The following is a 21,755-nucleotide window of genomic DNA, read 5'->3' as shown; positions in this document are numbered from 1 at the left end:
GAAAATTAATGAACAAAAAATTAATTGACAGATTGGTTAAATATTCAGCTAACAGATGGCGCAGGCCTTCACTAACATCAACCACCTCAAATGCCAGCACATCCTAATACAACCTCTTCCCACTAGAGATGACAACGATATTCAATTTCGAAATTCAATTTTTATATGGCCATGCCTAATACATTTGAGGAATTCGGATTTGGTTTTATGGGATTCGTCCGAACTTGGGTCACGGTTGAAATACCCGGTGACACACCCCTCCGATTCCTTCTAGCGCATTCTTATAGAATTTGCTGGAACTTCATAATATATTTAAATATTAGCGAGGTAATATTTAAACATTATCGAGTTAAATATTAGATAATGCTCAAATTAAAAATGAGGCGGCAACCCTAATTGGTTTCATATCTTCTGGTTCATAAGCGGTAATTTATGTAATTTTTTATTTCAATGAAATCTGCCAGTTGTGAAGTACGCGTATGGAAGAGTTATGTTTGATCCAAAAACCTTAAATATTAGTTGATAGCATTTTCCTAAACTTCCTCAAGAGCTTGATCTCAACAGTTTCAATGATGCAGTCGATCTATGCAATTCCATCCATTGCACTGGTTGCCACATCCATATTACTCTTTATTACTGCAGTCATCGTATTTTAAATTTTAATCATACTTAAGAATTGATGGAGGAATATATTCAAAACATTATTTATTTCAAAATTATGGAATACAGAAGTGTCAAATAAATAAGGTTAATTTCTCCTTAAACATTTGAGCGAACAAAACTCTGAGTTTGACAAAATCCATATCCCTGATGTTTCAGGGATAATCGTACCACATGTCCAATTAAGTTTCTTGGGTTTTCACACATTCAAATTAAGTACATATAAAATGTTAAAATATTTTGTCCTCACAAAAAGTTGAAGGAATAATTTACTCTCTTACACCATGGCGTGGAAAAACTATTACGCTTGCTTTCAATTGTCCCAAAAAATTAACTTAACAAACTAATATCCATAACTCACTCCGTACGTCATATCTTAAATTATTTATATTTACCTATCAATTGAATTCATATTACAAACCTAATAAAAATTCATTTGCTTAGGAATAAGGAATTTAGATTGGAATTAATTTCTCAACTGCATACTATTAACCCAATAACTGGGAAGTACTACGAATTTTGGGATAGGAGAACGGATTGCTGGGAATAATTTAGGCAGGAAAGATGGATGCAGACCTTTTGAACAGCAATGGGTTGCTGAAAATCGCGAGGGGGGGTTAATGTTATGCGAGGAAGGGTTAGTTATAGTGGAGGCATATTAAACTGAATAGGTTAAGGAGGTATGCATAAATTGAAGAGGGGTCTATTGTAGTGCTGGATATTGGGTTGTTTAGTTAGGTTATGCAAGGAAGTTGTCTCTGTGCTGTTTGACAGTGGGTTTTCATCATAAACCTACCTTTACTGGTAGATTGCTATTGTAAGAATTATTATTAGACCTATGTTATAGAACAGTAAACTGTAGCAATCAAATGAAAATAGGATACAAAAGAATTTGAAATAAAAAGATTATAATCTAGTAGTGGGATTGATTTGCATGGAATCTGACATCAAAACAGGAATTATGAATCAGGTACTTGTTGATAAAAACAGTTTATTATTATAAGGTAATCAACAGGTTAAGGTAGGCCTTCCCCGCTTCCGGGCATGCTTCTGGGCATAACACATGGCAGATTGGGCCGAGCCCCAAAGTTGCCAAGACTCATTCTCTGTAGTGCGCATTTTTATCTTGGAAATCATAATTGAGGTGGTTTCCTCATTGCCTTCCTCAATAGTGTTTTTAACGTGACACTATTACTTACTGGCCGCCCTATTGGGGTCAGATGCCTTTGCAGCTGCCTCACTGAGGAACAGATGCTGCATGGACTACCTTTCGTCTGGCTCCTAACCTTTGACCTATCTGGCATGGGTGACCCTACCAGGAGCAATTATTATTCCTCCCGCTAGTACAGCTCTAGGTGCATTGGAACACAGAAGCCCTTCCACCACATCAAGGTTGTAGTCCATGGGATGGCAAAACTGCTTACGAACAGTAATTTATTGGACCAGATTTACCTGCAAATTACAGAGCTAGATAAAATCTTATACCAATGGAAGGTTTTGAATTTTAATTTAATGGGAATTCTTTTGCCAAAACAAAAAATGTGACTTAAAGTAGGAGTGGATAATGCTAGATGATAATGCTAGATTACTTCAAAATGTAATCAATGCTCTTCATATTTATCTGCACCTCTCCATCTAGATTCATTTATCCAAGTATCCATTCAATTATTCAATTATCAATGAGTTTGAAGATTAAGAATTTGGAACTTGGCAAATTAAAGTGGAAAGAGAATAGAAAAAGCCTTCAGAAGGATTGGAGAACATTAACCTTAATACCACGTAACTGTTAAGTGGAAGAAACATTTGAAATAAAGATAAAATGAAAGAAGCCACCTATATATGGGCGAGTGATTTGGGTTCAAAAGACAATTTTGAAGGGCCCTCAACAGATTCTTCACTATAATTACTATATTGCAGTAAACTCATTGGTGTTTGTTTACTGTTTTTTACAGCTAGAATAATTTAACATATTATATCACACTTAAATTTAAACAGCTGAAATTCTTATTTTCAACCAAAGGCACCTACCTACCTTTCTGATCATTTGGTATGTCAGCTGCAGCTGGTTTCTGGCAGTTAAAAAAATGGATGGCTGCCTCTTAAATATTTTTTAAAATCTTTCATTACTCCACAAATGGATAGGAAAAGTGTTTATTTAAATGCTTCATGTTAAAGATGAGATTACATCAAATAGGGATACATCTATTTATTATAAAAACAACAGAATAATCAAGCCATGTTATGAAAAACCACTAAATACTTGGATGCTAGGCATCACTGTGATAAAAAACAAAAAATCAATCAATCCAAACACCTGTTTGGTTAGTGAAAGTAGAGTTCACTCAATACTAAACTCTAGTAGTAGAGAGTAGGGAGATCAGTACCCTGTGCTGGTTATGGTTTCTTAGGAAAATCTGGTACCCAAAAAAAAACACCTTGGTTGGAGCTGAGAGTGCCCTTAAGAGGCATGACCAAATCAAACGCAGGCCCTCCATTCAGCAGTCCAGCCCTACTCCTGGACTACCATGACTCCCAATGATATGTTCATTTGATTTCTTCCTTTACCATCATAGCAGGGCGAATTTTTGACACTTATCAAAAACGTTGGAAGCAGGCCGACACTAAGTCAGTTTCTGTAAACAACACCATTTATTATGGTTAAAAACAAAATTTAGCATTACAAATGTGCACATTTGAAAAAACTATTCCATTCAAAATTCTTCATAGACCGTTACTGACTGATTGATTATATGTATGATTCGTCAGTTAACCAGATCTCCATGGAAAACCAGAGCTGTCTCAAGAAATGGAACTAGCCCTATCTTATTATCCTGTTGTGTAAATTTCACATGGTACAAATAATATTTATTAATTTAAATATATCTCCCTTATCATACCAGCCCTCAAGTAGAATTGCATTGTTTTGATTTCAAATCAATGAGGCAGTTTCTCACACAGAAAGTAGAAATTATAGAGTCTGAATGGAAAGATACAGTTTTCAACCCCCTGCAGGTCCATCTTCATTTCAATTATTATTGTCTATTATCATTTTCGAATATACATTTGAGAATCTCTCCTTTTTCGTACTTGGGACCAATTAGGTTGGATATGGCACTAAGATTAACAGATGAAACTTAGCATTACCACAGTTACCATATTCGCCATTCATCAGGTAGGAAAAATCAACCATTTCAATGAAATTTATATCCTCCTGGAGACATAACATGAGGAAGCAACCCAAGGTTCACATGAAATAATCTGTCATCCCTTGGTTGAAGCTCTTGTCACTGAACAATAGGGAGGGTCTCACCATATATGTATGTCTGTATCTTGGTTAATCTCATGTTCTAGTCGGCCATTTTTTTTTTTAATTTCCATTTTTTACATAACTTTTGTAAGTAATGTTTTGTATTTATTGAATGTTTGCAGGTTATTCAAGTGAAGTAATTTTAATTATAAAATAATGATAATAGAACTATCATGACGTGCATTTTCTCAACAAGGATGAAGAAAAATTTAATTGAGCACTTTCAACAGTGGTTATCAAGTTATAAACAATCATATATTTGGATTTATTTAATGAATAGTGAGATTCACTTCCTTCAAAAATTCACCACCATTTTCATGAATGTGTGTCACCACATGTGACCACCATAATTGCTTGCTTTTACCTCTGTTATACTGCAACAATCAGGATTCAGATGCAGCTGTAGGACAAGTCAAAAATGACATCACTATTACAAAGCTACAACTGCAATGAATTTCAAAATCAGACCTTATTTAAGTTTAACTCTGATCAAAAATTTTTTTTTAAATCACTAAAAATACCCTCTTACCCGTGTAGGTCGACCCTTTTATTTATTTCATTTAAATTTTCATTTAATGGCCTACTTAGTGGAAATTTATGAGTATCTGTTATGAAAATATATCATGATCATATGCATTCCTTCCAGTAATCCAATGAATGTGACACCAAACAGCACCAATCCACTGTCTATTACCAATGTTCTCTCAAATCGTGGTGATGGTGGGCTTAGAGAAGACAGGAAATGTAATAGAAGGGAGAAATGGAAGGAATGGAGAATAATAACTGGTGATAGAGAAGGTACCCTGCCAACTGCATCCCATTTGGTCCCTCCAAAGTCCCATGATAAGTCTTCCATCTCCCTTCTCCATTCAGCCTTATACCAAAATAACTTGTGCCATGCCCATCAGTTCCTAAGCTAGTCAAATTAAACAATGCTTCAGTGCTAAAACATTTTAGAACACTTTTGGAGGATATATCCAAGGCAAGTGTCATTGGGAGTGACAAAGAACTCTTCTCTCTTAGAAGTGACAGAAAATTTGCAATTGGGATTGTCTTGATGGGTTTAATCTAATATTTTAAATTATGATATTATTCAAACCATGATGCTGATTGAAATCCAAATTGCTTAAAAATCATTATCTTTGGTGTATTTCACCTGATAATCCAACATAAAACCCATCAAAGCCCCATTTGGGGTCACAATCCATGGGTCAATGAGACTCCATGTCTATAGCCATAACTGACTGGTAACTCAATGATCCCTTTGGGTAAGTAAGATTGAATAATTCTCTCAACTCAGGTAAAGCAATGATTTTCACTCCAGGCAAGTCTGCATAAATGTCAGGAAGAATGGAGTTTGTTAATAGTAGTGCAATTTCAAAAGTAGTAAGCAATAATTAATAATTGCTTTCAATGCAGACATGCAAGTTCCAGGAAACATGTTTTGAAAGACAAAACATCTTGTTCATTATAGAGTGTCTTTTAGTGAGATTCTGCAGTGGGTGAACCGACTCTCTTGGACAAATATGACCGAGCAAAACAAGGTAATGAAAAATAGGCAAGTACAGAGAAAAAAGCAAAGATTTGAAAGAAAGATGTGGAGAGAGAGGGCTTGGACAGATACTGAGGTAAGAAAATAGGTAACAAAGGGGTTTAAGGAGTTTATTGTAGTGAGTAATTGTGAGAGTACTGGGAAATGATGACTTAGTTATCCTGGGCTTTGGACTATCTGGTCTGAAAGCAGTTTTGCAATTAATCCAAATAATTTTAAATTAAAAACATCCCAGGAGGCATTTGCAAGGTGAAATGTTAATGCAGCAAGTCTTACATTGTCCTTTCATCCAGAACTCAACTGTCACTTGCAATAACACAATCGAGATGTTGAAAAAACAAGAAATTCTTTTTGTTGGTGATTGCATGATATGTGCAGAGTGGCCTTTGCTCAACATGTAATTAGGAGAGGCAAAATTATTGGCCATTGAGAGCTCGTTCTAACTTGAACTTATCATAGAAGCCACAGAAATCATACAAATAAGCTGAGAGTATCAACAGAGGATGCCCACCAACTCATGGAAGTGAACATTCAAATGGCCAAAACTAAAGTAAACCAGAGATACCATCTTCACATCACTATGGATCCATGACGGCCATTGAATTTAAAATATACTCTTGATTATTTTAAAATTTTTCTAAAAATAAGTCACCCTAACCAGCTCCTTTATTCCTTAGAATAAGTGCCCCAACCATCCTTGGAACTCATTGGATAGAAAACACCCTAACACTACAATCCCTCAATCAACATAAGGTTCGTTGTGCTTTTTAAAATAAGTTAATAGACTAAGACAGTATCACACCTGTGTTCTAGCTTAAATTTATGCCAAGGTTTAAAGAAAACTTCATTTCACAGAGCACAGTAGACGACTCGCATCCACCCAGTCAAGGGGACATACAAGATTGATTTGGAAAAAGTTTTTCTTCGGTTGAAAAATTCATTTGAGAAAGAAAAAAGAAAACTCAAATCAAAATTTGAATAATAAAATGAAATGTTTTCAATTTATTGAAGAAAAAATAGTCATCTTTGGCTTGAGACATGCCACTAACTACATTTAACGCTCACTACTTCTTTCAGAAGCACTGCAAGGATCTTGAAGTCAAATATCTCCTAATTTTTATGGAAGGGATAAAGATTTAAAATAGCTTACATCACTGCTTGCAGTGTTAATCTTGCTCTCTTCCTTGTCCCCTCTTCTGCCTCAGCAAACCTCATGTGGTCGAGCACACATCAGAGCATGGTTTCTTTCAATTGAGAGCACACAAATGGTGACACCAAAGTTATGCTGATGATGAATAGATGTTACAGACACCTAAACACAGTTTCCTCCAAAGTGGAGTCCATTCTAGGCTTAAGATAAGAGTTTAGGTCCATCAATATTATTTCTAGGTAGGAAGTACCAATTTAGAAAAGTACAACAATAGGAGGGGTGGCAGCATGGGGGAGTTAGCGATTAAAAAAGAATCATTCAACCACATTAACAGTTTGGAGGTCAAGGGAATGAAGAATATATTCCACAATAAGTTACGGAACTAGGAAGGTTTTGTTAAAAAATCTGTGTTGGTGGATCTGTGTGGTTGAACCATTATTACTTCCACTTTTTCAGTACATTGCATCGGAACTTGATGGCAGATGATTAAATGAATTTGGTCAAGATAAAAATAAGACTAAATTACAATAGAAAATTAAGATTTTCGAATGCAGATTAATGTGATGGGTATGATCAGAGAGTTTAATTTTTTCTCTAAAAAATTCAATAGAAATATGAAAGTAATTTACCATTAAAACTTTTAAATTTTAGAAAAAACTACATGCTGATTACCTTGTTTGTCAGTAACACTATTTTCAATTACTATGAAAGGCAGCATTATAAAAATTCATTCAATATTGATTTCACAGTGATTTTTTTCATTAAAATTACTTCCGGGAAATCTTTCCCAGGATGACTACCAAATACTTAGGTACGAATAGGTACTGAACTTCTACCAATTATATTTTGTGCGTTAATCCATATTTGTACGAATTCCTGTAGTAGTAGGCACATTTGTTCATGTGTGCTCACATGTACCTGAAGATGGGATAATTATTTGAAAATACTTTGTACACAGTAATTAAAGGATGTTGGAATGGTACACACCATGGTGCAAGCTCCCACTCAGTACATACATTTGGGCTGACAGAGTTCTCGTGAAAAAGAAGCTCGGCAACTAGCACAGATGAGCTCACTGGATGTGATTCATCTCCAACCTGATAGAAATATCTGAAATATCTCATTTTTAGCCTCGTTGATCATTTGAAGAAAAGCAAACATAAGGATTAGAGAGAAAGTTCATCTCCATGACCAATGTTTCAGGTAGAAGCTAAAGATAAAAACCCTAGAATTTGGGAATCTGGGAATGGGGGTAGGGAGAGGACACCATTGTCAGCATTAGTCTACTATAAGGGAAAGAAGACAAGGGGTCACGCATTTTAATACCCCATTTAATGGATGGACTACTCCATCATAGCATATGGCACCCAGATAGGGATCAGGATGTCTTTTAAAAGTTTTACCACCACTGTGACTCAAACCCAGGCCCTCAGCATGGAAAGCTGATACACTAGCTGCAGCACCAACCTGATCTCCTTCGTTGAATTCATGTTATTTGGTTAGGAACTGAGAATGCAAAATCATTCTAGAACATTTGGTATTATGTATAGATTGCTATAAGTTACAAATATTTTACCAGGTCATAATCTCATGGCATCAGTTTTAAATAACAAATATAGCTCGACTACGGGTCATTATCTTCACTTAGAATAAATTTTAACTCCAGAACATGAAAAGAGATAAGAATAAGCATCTTATCTACCTGGATCTTTCCTTGCCAAGTAACTACTCCAAAATTTGATGTACGTATTATATTGATGTTCCTAATAGAATGATGCGACGTGGTAGTCTAGAAAACCAAAATTTTACATTCTGTTAAGTGGTCCCCGGAATGAAATCCTGGTCAATATATATGGAGAATTGTGAAATTAAAATAGGAGTATTATTTGGCATTCATAAATTGAGGAAAACGATATTATAAGATAGATATATGATTTGAATGTTCCCATTCACTGGATTCTAGAGTTTCACATGGGATACGAACTGAGCAATCATCGCCATCTTACAAAATATCCCTTTGGATCAATTATTAAGATATAAATTGATGGCAAGAGTCACTGAAACTCATTCAAGCCCACCTGGAATATGCAGAGCAGCATCAAGTAATTCCATTGACCCACTGGAGAAGCTCAATCTTTCCTCGCTCCTCGTCCTCCCTCTGTGGCCACGAGCAGAATATTCCACAGAGCTATACTCATGCCCTGATTGAGAAAAGGAACGCTGTCAGGAAGAGAAGAAAGCTATGGAGGCAAGAAGGCAAGATGGAGGAATGGAGGGAATGAAGAGCTGGGAAATGTGGTGGCGGGAAATGGCGGAGAGCAAAGCAGTGTAATGAGAGAATATGACGCCCACCTGGGACACTGAGGGGATGTGAAGGAGAGGGTTAGGATGAGAGATTGAAAGACAAGACTGAAAGAGGGGAACAACTCATCCCCACTCTAGATGATCTGGCTGATGAGTGCATTGGAATGGTGAAATGAGTGAAGGGGGAGGGGGGTATAAATTGTTGGGGTGGAAGTCCTTTCACGTTGGCCTATGTTAAACTGGGATGGCTTGGCATGAAGGGGAGGAAATAATGGGAGTGGAGGGAGTGAATTCAATGAGTGCAGGTGCATTTGACTATGGAAAATGCAGCAACAGTGTGGTTCTAGCCAAGTCCCAAGTTAGCAGGCTGCCCTTCCAAACTGAGTGAGTTGGGCCTGCTGTAGTTAAAGTTGACATAAGGCTTTTGGGGGACGGTGGTGGGGGCCATTTCCTTAAGTCTCCGTATTGTGGAGAAGGGCGGGTGGCTGTGCCGTGAGGATTTCCTCCGAAGCAACTCTTCAAAGGAGTTTTCAAAGCTTTCTTGTCCACTTTATATAGGACTGGAAGTAAAGTACTATCCCTCTGATTGGATATTTCTTCTCCATGCACAATTCAATGGATATCCATCAGCCATATTGATAATTCTTGGTCTTGGACAAGATGGCTTTGAAAAATACCTTGACCTGAAGACATGGTTTAGATGGCCAGCAAAACTGTCATCACCAAAAGACAACCAACTTGGATGGAGACCCTGGAAATGCAAAGATAAGCATTAAAATTATTGGTTATTTAAAAATGTATTCAATGAAAAATAACACTTCATTAGGAAGTATTTCCAAAGTTTCAATTTGAAACCAAATAATTTATCACTCATTTTCAATAAGTTTGGTATTTGCATGATAAATTATTACACCCATTAGGTTTTATATGAAATTGCTGATTTCTGATAACTTTTCTGGATTTTATGATTTCTAGTTGAATATAAGTGAATTTTGCTATTTGCATGAAAGATGGGGATATTTTTTATGATTAAGACACACATGGCAAATGTATATTGCATAGGAGAAATGGTAAGAAAATTTAAATATTGTGAACAAGGGCCTGTATGGTTGAAGATAACTTTGTATAACATGCATTCAGATGATCCCCAGAACACATGATTCCCCTGGAGAAAAAAGTAGAATGATACAAGGGTGATCCCATAAGTATCCGGTCTGACCTAGAGATGGTGGTGGTTGCTCAAAAAATATCACTGTATTGGAAAGGATGCAAATTATGAAGCATATGTTTCAAGTTTCAAGATGCCACGTTGTTTAGTATTTGTTTGGCAACCATCAATAATGAACGTTTCCAGTGAATTTGTGAAAATGGAGAAAATCAGTCATCTTTATGTGATACAATACTTTTATTTGAAAGGCCTCAGCCCAACCAATATAAAAGCTGACCTGGATTCTACTCTGGGTGAGTCTGCTCCTTTGTTTACAACAGTCAAATATTGGGTAGCAGAGGGTCAACGAGGCCGTACAAGCTGTCAAGACGAGCATCGCATTGGTTGACCAAATGCGGTGATCACTCTAGAAACAGTGAACATAACCCACAGTGTTACTGAATGATAGTCGACTGAAAATTCACAATCTAGCAGACATAGTAAGCATTTCACAAAGTATCGTACATCATATATTGACCAAAAATTTGGTCATAAGAAAGCTGTGTGCAAGATGGGTGCTCACACTCGAGGAAAACCATTGTTGTTAGAATGTTTCAATTGAGTTCTTAGCAAAGTTTCACAGCAAAAAAGCACAATTTTTTTGCAGTTTCATAACCATGGAGGAAACATGGGTCCAATACTTAACACCCAAGACAAAAGAACAATCAAAATAATTGATTCAAAAGGAATAACTGGCTCCAAAAAAAGTGAGAACCATTTCATCTGCAGGCAAGGTCATGGCTACGGTTTTGCGGGATGCTCACAGGATGATTTTCTTTGACTATCAAGAAAAAGAAAAACCATCAATGGCGAGTATTATGAAGACTTATTGCAACGTTTCAGTAAATAAATTAAGCAAAAGCAGCTGCATTTGGCTAAGAAAAATGTGTTGTTTTAACAAAAAAATGCAACAGCTTACAAATCTATCACTGCAATGGTCAAAATTCATTGACTAAAGTTTGAATTTCTACCTCATGCACCCTATTTGCCAGATTTAGACCCCTCGTATTATTTTCTGTTCTCAAACTTGAAAAAATGGCTCGGTGGTCAAAGATTTCCAACCATGAAGAGGTGATGTCTGCAGTTAATGGCTATTTTGAAGAGCAAGACAGTTCTTATTGTAAAAACCCTAAAATCAGTAATTAAACCAAAGGTCGGTATGATAGGATGGTAGAGTTCACCTAGGATTAAGCCCGGCGGCATGTGAAATTCACACACCAGGGGAGGGGGGCCAGGTTCCTACCCTGTGCTGATTAAAAATCACATAGCTTGGGTGGAGCTGCAGGTCCCCCGAGACTTGCCCAGGAATTGCCCCCGGGACCCTTCGGTCAGAATCAACTTTAAAAAGATTCTTATTGAAATAATTTTTCAATACAAAGAAAAGAAGAGAGAATGATAAGAGCAACTTTAAAATGACACTTTCACATTATTTAGAGTAATTTAAATTTTCACTAGCTTTTATAATGATTTATTTATCTCCTAGAAAAATTGATATAGGCCTTGACATAACATTTAGTGTGGGTAAAAATAATTTTGTCAAAACAAGTTCAATTGAAGCTAATTCTGATTTTACTGAAATTATTTTAATTTGGTTTAACTTAACTTATTTTAGATTATATTACCCACAAACTAAGTAGGGGGCCTGGATTTGTTTCAGAGTAATGCCCATTGAGACCCTCAGCCCTTCATCCATGCCTTGATAATTTTCAGGTGCCAGATCTTACTGGGAAACCACAAAGTGGTGCAAGAAAGGGAACTGGCCCCCATTACTACTCTGTTGATCAGTGAATGTTACACAAAGTTCAGCTTATTACTAGGCGAGGTATATCAAAGCCAAACTAGGAGTTAATTAATGTTGTTGGATAACCTAGGTGAAAATAACATCCCAGTCCGCATAAGCTTATTATGTACTACGGTACCACAAAAATCCACAATACTTAAAGAGTCAAATATGAAAATCAAACTAAACAAATGATTAAACAAGAGAGAACACATTGATCAGCACTAAGGTTGATTTTTATAAAAATGAAAGTGCAGCTCACCTCACTAAGGCCTAAGGCATGGGGGATCAAGAAGTTGGACAGAATACCTCGCACACGGTTGCAAAGGTGTTTGCCATATTAGAGCATCATGCCAAAATTAAGGAATGGAGTTGAGGCAATTCATTACCTTGGGCTGCCAGTGGTTTGCATGGTGAACATCCTAAAAATAAACAATTATGGTGAAGCTTGGAAGCTCCTAAGTCACCAGGAATCAGGCCTGGCCTTCCAGAGTGAAACTGAATTATCTTAACCCTTGACTACCAGACCTCCCAGAAGAAATAATTGCATTATAAATTTCCATCATAAGATTATGTTAAATTGATGATGAACTTTAAAAAATGACTTGATTGAATAAATAATAAGATATCAACAATCCTGCATCATTGGGATGATTGGGACAAATCGGGCTTCTTTGTTTGATTTTTGGATTGTTTTTCCAAAGATGTGATGTTTTCAACAATATTCAACTGTCAAAAAAAAGCTAATTTGAATCTGCAGTTGCACTTTAGGTGTCATAAAACATATATTTCTTAGAGACATGATACAAAAAAATCTGTATAAATTCACTTGATTTGGCAGATACTAGATATTTAAGAAGTGATCTCTCAAAATCTTTCGCACCATCAGAAATCGGCCCAGCATTGTAGAAGCAAGAAAATTTAAAATTTTGTTCAATTAGAAATCATTGTGGAATGATTTCTAATTAGGGGAACTATTTCACAATAAATGGTAAAACATACTATTTACTAATATTAATAAATAATAAAACTAATTTTAAATAATATATTAGTCCATCGGTAAATAAAAGTTTTAAAGTTGGTATTGGAAAGACACTAAAATATAGCCATTTCACTTCTCAACCTTGTCAAATAAGAATACCTCAAACCACACGCTACAATAAATCCTTCCCTTCTACATTCATTCCACCTCCCTTCATTTCACCCAACATCCCCTGTATATTCCTACAGTCACCTGTCACGACTAACGTTCTCCCCTTTAATACACTCAAAATCAGGCTTTATTGCGTTGAAATTTAATTTTCAATGAAAGGTGAATGCGCTGTATTTCCCACAAAACTTTTATTTGCAACATCTAGTTTCAACACGGGCGTCAACTTAAATAACCCACGGATTACGACTTTGCATTGAAACTAGTTGTCGCAAATGTTAAGTTTGGTGGTAAGTACATATTTATCTTTTATTCTCGACTCTATTACGGTGTCAAAGTTTACACCACCAAGTGTTTTGGAAAATACATAGTTATGTTTTATTCTCGGCTCTTTTAGTGTCAACGTTTACACCATTTCTATTTGCTAAGACAAGATATGAGTACTTCATCGTCGTACTTAAAATACTTGGGAATATAGTGAAAATATTCGGCAAATTGTTTCAGTAGAGCCAGAGCAATCTTAATTTATAAGATTTTACCCATATTATCACTCTCGGCAGCAGGTAAACATTTTTTCCGGCGATTTTCCTGCAAAAGGTCTGAGATTAAATGACGAGGGAATCTTGACATATTTCAGCCCAGGAGTGACTTCATCTGAAGCGTATCTGCAGAGAAATCAATTTCAAAAGAGTATTATTTTAAGACTGATAAAATTAAGGAATTGGTGGCTAATTTCACCGAACTCCAACGCGCCGGGACGGTTTCTGTACTTTCCTTATACGGATTCCTGGGAAATACATTCCAGTCGCTCGCAAAACCCGACGCTAGATTTCAGCGCACAGCCTCTGCGTTTGGATGGCGAGCGCGATACTAATCAGGGTGCCACTGTCGCGTACGAAGGAATTAAGGACAAAATTCAGGTTGAATCCACAAGCTAATCAGATTATAAATTTTGGAGCATCTATAACGACGAAGAATTGGATGTCGCAAATCGAAATTTCAATGTGTGTGCACACAAAAATTGGAAGCTACCGCGGCTGTGATTGCAACCTCAGTATTGTCGTTGATCGATAACATTTGTAATTTTAGGGGAGGTGGCTGAAATCAGAGGTCATGAGTGCCATTAGGGGTGGATGAGGAAGGGGAAGAGAAACCTGACGTAAGGCGCCAAGGGGTCCGCGGTTTAACGTCCCAAACGACGGACGGTATACTCACTCAAAGTGCTCTCCACAAAGTACCTTCATCGTAGGGATCGAGACACCACTGAAAAATGTGTACCGTCTCTAGGATTCAAACTAGAACCCTCTGGGTGGGAAGCCAGTGCGTTACCCACCGCAACATTCCGATCCGCAGTGATGACATTTACGTGACCTTCATTAATACATCCCATGACAATGACCAACGAAAATTGAGCCAAGCTGAAGATCGGATTTACTTCAACCCTTTTTTCAGCGTACGTATGTATAAACGGATGCCAGCAAGAGAAAGCACATTTCAAAATAGTTTTCGTTGGCTCACTAAATACCTACCAACACGCAGCCGTCAATTTTGGAAAATTACCCTGTAATAAAGATAATCGAAACCGGACAATTAGAAACTTGACACACTGAACACGTTGATGATCTAACACTATGTTTGCACGTGTGCTTGTTTAAAATCGCCACTCACCAATGAAAATAGCTGCCCGTGATTTCGTGTGCTATTTCCTCTCCAGAGTTCTGCGTTATGCCCTTGCGGGTTCCACGAACTCCGGGATAGCGGTAAGACCATCCGCTTCGATCGACTGGCTCATCCCGTCTCTCAAAGCCAACTGGCGAGACCACATGCCCGTCGGCAAGTAGGGGGGGGGGGGAGTTAAGGGGGATTTATTGAGTGGGAGACTTCGCACAAGAGAGAGTGAATTCGAATTGGGACGATGGAAAAGGAGGCGGAGGGAGTTGTTAGCCCTTTTCAATTCCGAAAGTGCGCATTTCACGTATCTTCGTATGGCTTTGCACTGGAGCGAACTGGAGTCCTGCAGTTAACCGCTCCCTTCCTCGCCGAAACCTTGAGTGCCGAGTGTACGTACAGCTGCGTCAAAGACCACCAACCGACAATGTAATTGCGTGCCCCTCCAGAAATGCGCGCGCGTTATTAAACGAGCCATCGATTCAGTGGATCCAGACTTGGGTCAGACGTGGGACACATGTAAGTTAATGAGCCCAATGATGATGCTAATGCCTTGGGAACCGTAAAATAATTTACAAGTTCCCATTAAATTGGCGATAAATTGCTGTATGGAAAATTTCATCAGGAGCTTGGTAAAATAAATGTGTTAGCTACTACTATTCCTCAGTAAGTGGTATGAACCTGAATATTTTTATAGTTTTCTTTGAGTTTATTACATAAGTGCATGGCATAATAATGATTCTAGCAAGCGCGCACATCCATCATTTCTTCCCTACCATGGTAACAAAGTATGTAGCCAGATCTAACTTATAATATATAAAGCCGTAATCACAACTTACTCTATCTGCAGGCATTCGCTTACCCCATAATTATTGCCTAGTTTACGATCCAGGGCCCACTATCGTCGTGAATGTGAACAGTGGAATTAGATGAAAACAAACATACCAATCTTTGTTACTACGGTAGGGAAGAAATGATGGATGTGCGCGCTTGCTAGAATCATTATTCTCTAGAATCAGGTCGGGTACAAAGACTAGTCATAGCTGGACTTAGCTCAAAGGCAGTAGAAGTTATCTCAGGTCCTCCCCAGGGAAATGTTATCGGACCTATTTTGTTCCTACGTTACGTTATAGACATTGAATCCGTAGTCATTAGTAATACGTTTTTTTGTCGATGATGCAGTGGTTTACCGTGATATCCGTGTCGGCATTAACCTTAAAACGAAAGGCGCCAATGGGGTCCGCAGTTTAACGTCCCATAAGCGGACGGCGTACTCAGTCTAAGTGCTCTCCACAAGGCACGGTAGGGATTGGGATGGTATCCCAACCCCTAACGTGAAAAATTAGAAAATATCTGCCGTCTGTCAAGATTCGAAACCGGGCTCTCTTGGTTGGAAGCCAGTACGTTAGCCACCGCACCATCCCGATGCCCGAAACATCTCATGTTAGCCAAAGTAAAATACTAAGTCCTACAGTGAAATCAAAAAAGGCAATCATGCAGCAATGAAATTCCAAGGGTACAAATTTTGTGCATAAAGTATCAGGAAAAAGTTTTCCTAGCATGACTGTACGTCGCAGAGGGTTCGCAACACGCAGGATCGGTGGTGGTGGGTTCCTTCTGGCTTCAACACGCGCCAATTGCCTGCGAGTGTTTGTTTAGGCAAGATCTTGATTTTAGAGGACCCCTGTGGAGTGACTCGGTACCAGCGCAAAATGCAGCAAACGATTAACAGATATGGCGTGCGCCATCAAATTTTGTGTTGGGCAAGGGAAATCGGGTACGGAGACGTTGGGCATGATTTGCCAAATGTTTAAGGATAAAAGCATGTCACAAAACTCAGTTTTTGAGGCACAAAGCTCTTCAAAGTGTCGAGGACGAGCCACATTCCAGACGGCCGTCGACGTCAAGCACCGATGTAAAACGTGCAACGTGTGCGTGAAGTCCTGAATTCAGACCGTTGGTTAAGTTTGCGCATGATCTCAAATCGTATTGGCATTGATAATATGACAGTGCACACCATTATCACTGAAATTTTGTCGATGCGAAAGATCTGCGCTTAACTCGCTCCAAAGGTTTGACGGACGATCAAAGTCAAGAGTCGAGTGTCTGCTTACGAAGACCTTCTGAAACGCCATCGCAACGATCCCCCAAGCCCCTTACAGTCCCGACTAGAAACCATAGACTATTTTCGATTCCCAAAAATGAAATCCTCCCGCGAAGGACAACACCATGTCACCTTAAGTGCCGTCAAAGAAGCTTGCACGGGCACCTTTAAGGACCTTCCGGAATCCGCCTACCAGGGAGCCTTTGAGTCGTAGAAAGGTCGCAGGAAAAATTGTGTCGACGCTCAAGGGATGTACTTTGAGGCATTGTAACAATATCTCAAACAAATCTATTATGCCGATACTTTTTATACAAACCATTTAGACAGAATGGTGCTGCCAGCACTTCTCACAATGAAGTGTGCCAATGTACTGATACACTGGGGCTGAAATAAATTTAAATGAGAAATCTGGCTGCGAGGTTCCTGGGCACCTAAGACAGAATCATCTCAAGAGCAACACCAGGTTAACCAAGCGGGCCTCAAAGGACTTCATGATTTTCTCAAGAAGATATAATGGACAAAATGATTGTCTAGAGTGAAGAACATTCAGCTTAGTGTAAACGATGACATAAATCAACTTGAAAGCAATCGTGTCATTCCAAGTACGATTTATTTTCATTAATAAATAAAACATTTTCTAGATTACAAGAACATTTATACATTTTCCGTTATTAGTTACATCATCAAGAGCCATACTGACTTTGCATGGTTTGTGAAACTGGAATTAAATGCTTGGAATATAAATCAAGCGATTGGATAAGTACTCACATATTATTTCAAAACATCTATGCTCTGGAAATTGATTTGTTTTTGACATGCATATTTCAACAAGCTCCCATTAAAACTGTATTTTGACTATATTAACATAAATCACACTTAGAATAATCCACCTGAAAGAAAAACGTTTCTATGGTTCATGTATTAATATAATATTTCCTTCAAAGAACACAAAATGCTGAATGAAAGCCAATGATATCTCTATTATTCAACTAATGCCAATGATATGCATTCACTCATTTTCAAATATTGACTTCCGCTGTAATGCGTAAAACACTGGGTTACATGGCCATTTTACCATAGAGGACATTTATTTTAAAGTTTCATATCATTTGATAGCATAAGCAAAGACATCTTGTGGGTACTCATTAAATGGAATACCTAGTTTTTTTTAGAAACACTTAAAAATGCTGGTAAATGTGTGTTCAGAATCAGCATAATACATTATTCACTGGCTAGGTGCAATGGTCACTGTTAATGACAAAGTTTCCATAAAAATTAAACTTTGAATAAAATTTATACATAATTATACATGCAGAATAGAGTAGGCAATGACAAACCATTTGGTTTCAATGTAAGTGGCCTCCTTTAACATTTCCATAAAGCTCATGACTGATGCATGCTTATCGGTTCAACAAATATCGTTTGATTTTTATCATGTGGCACATGTAACTGCTCAGGAACTTGCACTGTACAAAACAATGAGTACATAACTACACAAAATCAATGCACAGTGAGCCAGCAGATTGGAAAGAAAACAATTACTTTATGGTGAGATACACCATACTGAATTATTTCCACTTCATATATGTACTCAAAACTTCACACCAATGATTGATAAAAATTACACAAAAAAGCTTAACACACCATAATATAAACACTACACTTACTGTGATGTTAGAAGTTAGTGATTTTACAAAATTAAAAGTATAATATACAAAAGTAGAAAATAACTATGAAGTGAATTTAGCTTTGGAATTCTGAGAAAGTACACAATTTATATAAATTCAAACTTATCCTCACTCCGAGTTCATTTTGATTGCTAATTGTAACAGGTGCATTAAACACTAATTTTATCACCTCTGTCCAAGGCAGTTTTTCTTCACACCCTCTGAATAACACACCCTTCAAACAATGAATTTCATTTCCAATTTTAGTCACTTGATGCCATTCCAGGCTATGGCAGTTACCAAAAAACTCATCATTTCTCCAAAATAGAATGCCACACACAATCATCACAATTTTACAATGGCAACCGATTTCTCTTCCTTCCGGTACTTTCAATGGCGATTTTTTATAGATCCAAACATTTGCACAAGACTCTATCATGCCATTTTTCTGGCCTGCAATAACGACTTAAATCCTCTGACATCATATTCTGAAATACTCTCATCCAATCAAATAAAAGGTTTCGTCATTATTGCACAACGTAGCACCATTTTTAATTCGGCAGATGTATATATTAATCCATCAGCCATTCCTTCACACAGGTCCACCAAACAATATATTTTATGTATATGTATATATATACATACATAATATAGGCATTAACATACATATTCTTTTGTATCCTGTATCACTCCCTCTTTCCATTTCACTCGTCTTGCAAAATGAAAAAAAATTAAAAACCCACAATTTGAAGCCATTTAGGAGTCCTCAGATTTCAGTGCGTGTCCCCAGCCCTGCTCAGCCTAAAACAGGCTGAAACAACAACTTCATTGGGGCCCTCTGCTGGGAGCCGTCGACAGGTGTGTGCTCTCGCTCCGCTTTGGTGGTGGAGGAGGGGGCCTCTTCCTCAGTGAACCACCCTGGGCACTGCTCCTCGAGCGCGGTGGGTCCCCGCTCCCGTCCGCCGGCATCCACGACGACGACTCCCCACTGATACCGTAGTGCTCTCGCACCCAGTTGCTCACATTCGTCTCCCGGTAGTCGGCGACGGGCGGCGGAGGGTCCCGAAACCCCAGGACCTCGTGCGGCGTAGTCGTGTGGTCCCACTTACACTTCTGCGCAACCTGCCACTTCCGCCGCATCACCCGCTGTAGGTCGCTGAGAAACTCGTGCGCCGGCGGGTCCGAGGCCGCCAGGGCCGAGGGGGCGTAGTGCCCCGCGGGGGTAGTCAGGCGGGTGCCGTCGCTCCGCTTAGGTGGCGAGGGGGCCCCGGTGGGCGGGACCGTCGCGGGCCTCCCAGGGGCGTGCGGCGGGACGGGGGGAGAGTGCGGTGAGGACGGGGAGGGCGGCAGAGGGCCGTGGGTCGGGGAGAGGGATGCGTTCCGGCCCGCCTCTTGGTCGCCGAAGGAGATCCTCCTCGGCGCCCGCCTCACCGTGTTCGAGCCGACCATGCACGAGGTCAGCGGCGGGGTTGAGGGCAGCGGGGGGAGGTCGACGGGAGGGGGTGGCAGGGGGGTGTCATCCTCTATGGTGCTCCCGGCGAGCAGCTCGGGGGGCGGCGGAGGCAGCACAGGGTCCACAAGGCTCAGGGTGCTCTGGAAGATCTCCGGTGGGGGCGGGAGGGGGAGGCTCTCGGGATCGTCCTCTGGGGTGGGGCTCCTCTCGACCGGCCTCTGTATCGGCTGCGGCGGCCGGGGCCTCGAGACGAGGGGACGGGACTCGAGGGTGGACGAGGCGGACCGGCTGGAATACCTCGACGAGAGACGGGAGAGGGTGGAGGGCGTGCGGGTGAGGGTGCAAGTGCCGTCGTCTGAGGAGGAGCGGTCGTTAACGCCGCCCGAGGTGGCGATCGACGCATCCTCGCCCACCTCCTTCAGCTGGCGCGTCATGGAGGTCAGAGGCAGCTTCGGCTGAAGCGAGGGCTTCCTCTTTATGGTGCCCATACCGGGGAAATCACTCTCGAAGGCGGGAGTGCAGCTGCCACCACCAGTCCCGCTGCTGCCTGCGCTCCCGGCGTCGCTACCGCAACCGCTGGAACCCGAGCTGGAGGCACGGCTCTGTTCAATGGGGTGGTTGCGTCTCCTCAAGGTTACCTGCCCGCTGATATCCTCGGAGGGGGCGAAGTCATCCTCCGGTGTACGCCCTGGCGAGGGCGTTGGGGTCCCTGCGTTCCCGCTGCCGAGGGCCACGGAGCTGATGGAGCAACTCCTGGCGTGCGCTAATGCATCCAGGTCTTCCTGCGCCAACTCGTCAACTAGGATGCGGTAGTTGTCCAGAATTCTTCGACCGTGCTGAAGAAAGAATGATCGTAAATTTGAAACACATTCCAACTGCATGTAATGAATGTTGTTGACTATTTCAATAATTTCAAAGAGTAAAACATCATTTGCCTCGACCGGTATGATCATGATCGCTGTGGCATCTCCCTAGTTTCTTGGAATGTAGTTATTTACCATATACTGCAATTTTGAAACACCAGAAATCATCCACCTTGAACATTATCTTTGGCAAAAGCCATCTCAAACACAGACCAAATTCAATGAATATCCATTTATAATTTTATTTATTTATTCTGCATTCGTCCAAAAACAGCACTTCGGCCTTTACATTGGACTTTGAAAAATGATATAATAATTTACACAATAACATACACCCAAGCCCGGGGTGGAGGAAAACCCATCCTATTGGGAATCGAACCCACGACCTCTGGGTCACAGGTTTGATTCCTGAAAAATTCCAGCTAGCTTATTTTTTCATGCCAATTGCAACATCTCACATTGAACACAAAAATTATGCAAGAATCATCTCTTCAAATACCTGAAAATTTTTACTTTAAGGGGCAATGTTTGTGAACCACACTAATAATTTGAATGAAAACTGGTAGGAATACACTCCAAAATATAATTCATGAATCACCTTGATTTTGGCTTTATACCATAGCCAATACTTATATCATATATATAACCAATAGTATACACAAAAAATGATTTATTTCATTTCCTATAGGACTAGGTTCTTTGTTTCACGTTAATTTTGATTGTGCAAAAACATTTGTTATGAACTATTTCTCATATCAATAACTAAACTTTTCAATTCATACAAAATATATTTAACAGAGACAATGTCATCTCTTTTCATCATGTTAAAATATCGTTGATTTTTTATCAATTGGAGAATATTTGACTGATAATTTTTTAAGTGAAAGAAA

The 21,755-nt window shown here is 39.3% G+C and overlaps 1 protein-coding gene across 5 annotated transcripts in view; it reads right to left on the bottom strand.

The window, feature by feature from the left end:
* Positions 1 to 17,486: 17,486 nt before the first annotated feature.
* The window catches only part of pico (ras-associated and pleckstrin homology domains-containing protein pico), a 178,680-nt gene continuing 174,411 nt past the window's right edge, over positions 17,487 to 21,755 (bottom strand). For all 5 annotated transcript variants that reach the window (XM_071594881.1, XM_071594882.1, XM_071594883.1 and 2 more), the window contains exon 10: positions 17,487 to 20,838. In XM_071594881.1, coding sequence (XP_071450982.1) covers positions 19,375 to 20,838 — 1,464 coding nt within the window. In that variant the 3' untranslated portion in view covers positions 17,487 to 19,374. The remainder of the gene's footprint in view (positions 20,839 to 21,755) is intronic.

Source organism: Hetaerina americana, unplaced genomic scaffold, assembly GCF_022747635.1.
Source record: "Hetaerina americana unplaced genomic scaffold, ioHetAmer1.1.p SCAF_7, whole genome shotgun sequence".
NCBI lineage: Eukaryota > Metazoa > Arthropoda > Insecta > Odonata > Calopterygidae > Hetaerina > Hetaerina americana.
Note: the sequence above shows the minus strand (reverse complement) of the source record. Positions and strands in the feature narration are given on the sequence as shown.